This window comes from Oncorhynchus masou, chromosome 13, assembly GCF_036934945.1.
Source record: "Oncorhynchus masou masou isolate Uvic2021 chromosome 13, UVic_Omas_1.1, whole genome shotgun sequence".
Lineage (NCBI taxonomy): Eukaryota > Metazoa > Chordata > Actinopteri > Salmoniformes > Salmonidae > Oncorhynchus > Oncorhynchus masou.
In genome coordinates this window covers 82503026-82509136 of record NC_088224.1, presented here as the reverse complement: position 1 = coordinate 82509136, position 6111 = coordinate 82503026, and the positions used below count along the sequence as shown (strand labels likewise).

General features: G+C 46.5%; 1 protein-coding gene across 1 annotated transcript; it reads left to right on the top strand.

The window, feature by feature from the left end:
* The first annotated feature begins 4452 nt into the window (after positions 1-4452).
* LOC135551553 (low choriolytic enzyme-like) lies at positions 4453-5235 on the top strand. The gene has a single exon (XM_064982761.1). It carries the CDS (start codon positions 4453-4455, stop codon positions 5233-5235), a length of 783 nt encoding a protein of 260 aa, XP_064838833.1.
* The last annotated feature ends 876 nt before the right edge of the window (positions 5236-6111 follow it).

Genomic DNA, 6111 nt, shown 5'->3' with positions numbered 1-6111 from the left:
GAGACGCACACGGGACGGTGGCCCAGGAGGAGATGAGACTCACACGGGACGGAGGCCCAGGAGGAGATGAGACGCACACGGGACGGAGGCCCAGGAGGAGATGAGACGCACACGGGTCGGAGGCCCAGGAGGAGATGAGAAGCACACGGGACGGAGGCCCAGGAGGAGATGAGACGCACACGGGACGGAGGCCCAGGAGGAGATGAGACGCACACGGGACGGAGGCCCAGGAGGAGATGAGACGCACACGGGACGGAGGCCCAGGAGGAGATGAGACGCACACGGGACGGAGGCCCAGGAGGAGATGAGACGACACGGGACGGAGGCCCAGGAGGAGATGAGAACACGGGACGGAGGCCCAGGAGGAGATGAGACGCACACGGGACGGAGGCCCAGGAGGAGATGAGACGCACACGGGACGGAGGCCCAGGAGGAGATGAGACGCACACGGGACGGAGGCCCAGGAGGAGATGAGACGCACACGGGACGGAAGCCCAGGAGGAGATGAGACGCACACGGGACGGAGGCCCAGGAGGAGATGAGATGCACACGGGATGGAGGCCCAGGAGGAGATGAGCACACGGGACGGAGGCCCAGGAGGAGATGAGACGCACACGGGACGGAGGCCCAGGAGGAGATGAGACGCACACGGGACGGAGGCCCAGGAGGAGATGAGACGCACACGGGACGGAAGCCCAGGAGGAGATGAGACGCACACGGGACGGAGGCCCAGGAGGAGATGAGATGCACACGGGATGGAGGCCCAGGAGGAGTTAACAATAAATAAGCCAATAACATTTTTTATTTATTTTACCTTTATTGAACAAAGCAAGTCAGTTAAGAACAAAATCTTATTTTCAATGACGGCCTAGGAACAGTGGGTTAGCTGCCTGTTCAGGGGCAGAACGACAGATTTCTACCTTGTCAGCTCGGGGATTTGAACTTGCATACTTCCGGTTACTAGTCCAACGCTCTAACCACTAGGCTACCCTAAACAAGTCAATGACACAGTAGAAAAAGAGAGTATATATATATATACAGTGTGTGCAAAAGGCGTGAGGAGGTAGGCAATAAATCGGCCATAGGAGCGAATAATTACAATTTAACAGATTAACAGTGGAGTTATAAATGAGCAGATGATGATATGCAAGTAGAGATACTGGTGTGCAAAGGAGCAGAAAAGTTAATAAAATAAAACAACACTATCTGGATGAGGTAGGTAGATTGGGTGGGCTATTTACAGATGGACTATGTACAGCTGCAGCGATCGGTTAGCTGCTCAGATAGTGGATGTTTATAGTTGGTGAGGGAGATAAAAGTCTCCGACTTCAGCGATTTTTGCATTTCGTTCCAGTCACTGGCTGCAGAGAACTTGAAGGAAAGGTGGCCAAATGAGGTGTTGGCTTTAGGGATGATCAGTGAGATATACCTGCTGGAACGTGTGCTACGGGTGGGTGTTGTTATCGTGACCTGTGAACTGAGAGAAGGCGGAGCTTTACCTAGCATAGACTTATTGATGACCTGGAGCCAGTGGGTCTGGCGAAGAATATGTAGCGAGGGTCAGCCGACTAGAGCATACAGGTCGCAGTGGTGGGTGGTATAAGGTGATTTGGTAACAAAACGGATGGCACTGTGATGAACTGCATCCAGTTTGCTGAGTAGAGTATTGGAAGCTATTTTGTAGATGACATCACCGAAATCGTGGATCGGTAGCATAGTCCGTTTTACTAGGGTAAGTTTGGCGGCGTGAGTGAAGGAGGTTTTTTTGCGAAATAGATAGCCGATTCTAGATTTGATTTTGGATTGGAGATGTTTAATTTGAGTCTGGAAGGAGAGTTTACAGTCTAGCCAGACACCTAGGTATTTGTAGTTGTCCACATATTCTAGGTTAGAACCGTCCAGGGTGGTGATGCTAATCGGGCGGGCTGGTGCGGGCAGCGAACGGTTCAAAAGCATGCATTTGGTTTTACTTGCGTTTAAGAGCAGTTGGAGGCCACGGAAGGAGTGTTGTGTGGCGTTGAAGCTGACTACTCAAATGTCCCAAAATGTTTCTATTTTTTTCATTTCATTTTCTTACCTGACCACGTGTCACAATAGTCTGTCCACCCTAGTTTGATTCATTACTCTTGTGCAGAGGTGGTATGTGAACAAATCAAAGCAAATTTTATTGGTCACATTCACATGGTTAGCAGCTGTTAATGCGAAATGCTTGTGTTTCTAGTTCCGACCATGCAGTAATATCTAACAAGTAATCTAACAATTTAACAACAACTACAGTACCTTGTACACACAAGTGTAAAGGAATGAATAAGAACATGTACAGTACATATAAATATATGGATGAGCGATTGCCGAACAGCATAGACAAGATGCAGTAGATGGTATAGAGTAAAGTATGTAGATTTGAGATGAGCAATGTAGGGTATGTAAACATTATGTAAAGTGGCATTGTTTAAAGTGACTAGTGAAACATTTATTAAAACCAATTTTTAATTATTAAAGTGGCTAGAGATTTGAGTCAGTATGTTGGCAGCAGCCACTCAATGTTAGTGATGGCTGTTTAACAGTCTGATGGCCTTGAGATAGAAGCTGTTTTTCAGTCTCTCTCTCCCAGCTTTGATGCACCTGTACTGACCTCACCTTCTGGTTGATAACGGGGTGAACAGGCAGTGGCTCGGGTGATTGTTGTCCTTGATTATGTTTTTGGCCTTCCTGTGACATCGAGTGGTGTAGGTGTCCTGGAGGGCAGCTAGTTTGCCCCCGGTGATGCGTTGTGCAGACCTCACTACCCTCTGGAGAGCCTTACTGTTGTGGGTGGAGCAGTTCCCATACCAGCCGGTGATACAGCCCGACAGGATGCTCTCGATTGTGCATCTGTAAAAGTCTGTGAGTGTTTTTGGTGACAAGCCAAATTTCTTCAGCCTCCTGAGGTTGCGCCTATTCTTCACCTCCTTCAGCCCGCTGTCTGTGTGGGTGGACCATTTCAGTATGTCCGTGATGTATTCTCTGAGGAACTTAAAACTTTCCACCTTCCCCACTACTGTCGCGTCAATGTGGATTCCTGAAGTCCACAATCAACTCCTTTGTTTTGTTGAGTGTGAGGTTATTTTCCTGACACCACACACTCTGAGGGCCCAAACCTCCTCCCTCTAGGCCGTCTTGTCATTGTTAGTGATCAAGCCTACCACCGTAGTGTCGTCTGCAAACTTGACGATTGAATTAAAGAAGTGCATGGCCACACAGTCATAGGTGAACAGGGAGTACAGGAGAGGGCTGAGAACTTACCCTTGTGGGGTCCCAGTGTTGAGGATCAGCGGGGTGGAGATGTTGTTTCCTACCCTCACCACCTGGGAGTGTGCTGTCAGAAAGTCCAGGACCCAGTTGCACAGGGCGGGGTCGAGACCCAGGGTACAGCGTACGGTTCTGTCACCTATCAGAACGATACACTATAGGCACCCAAATTCAAATAACTCCATGGGAATTATTAATGATGTTAACATAACAAAATGAATCAGTCACACCATTTCATCAGGAGCCAAGTAATACAACCAGAGAATTCTCCCTCATACTCTCCTGCAATCTTTTTCTTTACATGCACTCACACAAGCACACTAGTATTTACACACACAGAGCCTTCTAATCAGGTTGTGTGTTAAGTGATGGGTGGGACATAGTGTGCTAATATGCTTTAACTCTTACTAAATGCGTAGCATTAGGAAAGTCAATACACAGCTTGCACCATAGCATCACTGAGGATTAAGTTTTTCTGTAGAAACAGTTTTTAGATTTTAAAGTGCTTGAGCTACACACATGACTATTATCCTATACTGCCACCTAATTGGGCTGTAATGGTTGTGTTAACCTCTCTGGGATATGTGGGACGTAGCGTCCCAACTGGCCAACATCTAATTGGGCTCGAATGGTTGTTTTAAAATAACACAACTAAGTGAGATTCATCTCGTTAAGCTTGTCACACCCAATGTAAACCAAACATGTGTTCCATAGGAATGGACTCGATATAGTTTGTCCCGAACCACTGATCTAGGGTCAGACACTTTCGGATGCCCCTTATGTTTAATGTTATGATCAGACAGTGAGGTAATCTGATGCCCTTTATGGTTAATGTTATGATCGTAGAATCTGATCCTGGATATGTGGTTGTAATAGAGACGACTTATACCTCAAGAAATTGAAGTGTAATGTAATTTGACCCACAGAGATGAATTGTTGAAACAGTGGGTTGTGGAGTACTCCCTGTGGTTGTTTTTCCAAGACAGTGAGCATCATCCCCATCCGTTAATCCTACACAGTCACACCTATGGGACAGCTGTATATAAACTCAGCTCTGACAGAACACTGGCATCAAGCTTTGGTGAATGAGACATTTTAGGATCCTCCACAGGTAAAGCCAAGGACTCATCCATCCAAAGTAACTACATACTCTGATGAAAGATGGCCCACAGACCCACTCTTAGCCTGCTGCTGCTGCTGCTGGGCCTATCGCAGGCCAGTGGAAATGAGGTCCACGATGAGCCGGACCATGTGTCCATCACTTCAGCGATCCTGAAGTCCAACAACGGAACCAATGAGCTGCTGCTGGAAGGAGACATTCTGGCTCCTAGAACCAGGAACGCCATGAAGTGCTTTAGCAGCCAGTACAGCTGTCTGTGGAAGAAGTCATCTGACGGCTTGGTGTATGTGCCTTACATCCTCAGCGCTGTATATTCCAGCTTGGAGGTAGAGACTATTGAGACGGCCATGAAGTATTTCCATGGCAAGACCTGCATCCGCTTCATTCCACGTAAGACACAGACTGCCTACCTGGACATTCAGAGCAGCGGCGGGTGTTTTGGTACCATGGGGACTGTTGGAGACAGGCAGACATTGTCTCTTGCACAGTTTGGCTGTGTTCAACATGGTATCATCCAGCATGAGCTGCTTCACTCCCTGGGCTTCCACCACGAGCACAACAGGAGTGACCGTGACCAGTATATCAGGATCAACTGGCAATACATCTATAACTACGCCGTCGAGAACTTCCAGAAGCAGGACACCAACAACCTGAACACTGCATACGACTACTCCTCTGTCATGCACTATGATAGAACCGCTTACACTAACAACTACGGAAAGGAAACCATCACTCCCATCCCAGACCCATCTGTGGCCATCGGACAGAGACAGGGCATGTCCGACATTGATGTCCTGAGGGTCAACAAGCTCTACCAATGCTAAGAGAAAGAGCGCCGTTGTTGAAAATGTGTGATGCTGGATATGCTGTCTTGTGCTGACGTATTTTATTGTCAGAGGATTGTATGTTTGTGTTTATCCTTTTAATCACATTGGTAATAATAAAGCATGATTATGGTAAAAAAAGTGCATGAGTTTGATATTTATTAATAGGATATTTATCCATCTGATTGGGTACTGCAATTATTAACTGCAGCTCTTGGGGGTTGGGGTCTTAAGTAGAATTGTAACTGCGGAGTGGTCTAACATTCAGTCCTGTAAAACTAGCCATCTTAAAATGATCCTCATATTTTTCTGTCTTTAATGAAGTGGGGGGTGTAATGTTCATCTAGAGAGATGGGTTGATGAGGGAGGAGAGGCTCCAATACTTCCATGAACATGAACATGGGCAATACTTTTGAGATAATATTCTATGAGAGGAACAGGCAAGCAGAAGAAAATGTGATGTGCTGGTAGTCAGTTCCGGTGAGTTCCTGCCCAAGTCGAGCACTAAATATGGGAGACTTTACTGACATCATGATACTTACAGTCGTGTGGTTAACCAACGCCTACACCGCATGGCCACTGGCCATTAATGACGCTGATAACATTAGTTTAGAGGAAAATAATGTTTCTTGGTCATTTCAAGCAAATCTACTTTGAAACAAAAATATGCACCTCCATGTCGGATATAGAGATGAAATGTATTCAATTTTGAGTTTGCATCCCATATTAAACTGTATATACATCACAGAAGACTGAAATATAACAAAACCGTTTGAAATAGAAATACAGAATTTGGGGTGGGTTTTTACAGGCCTTTGAGACACAAATGTATCGTTCATCTTCTAACATCTTCAACAAACTAACCAGATCAAGTGA

Excerpts from the sequence above, each read along its gene's own strand:
- LOC135551553 (XM_064982761.1), top strand. The coding sequence starts at position 4,453 with ATGGCCCACAGACCCACTCTTAGCCTGCTGCTGCTGCTGCTGGGCCTA.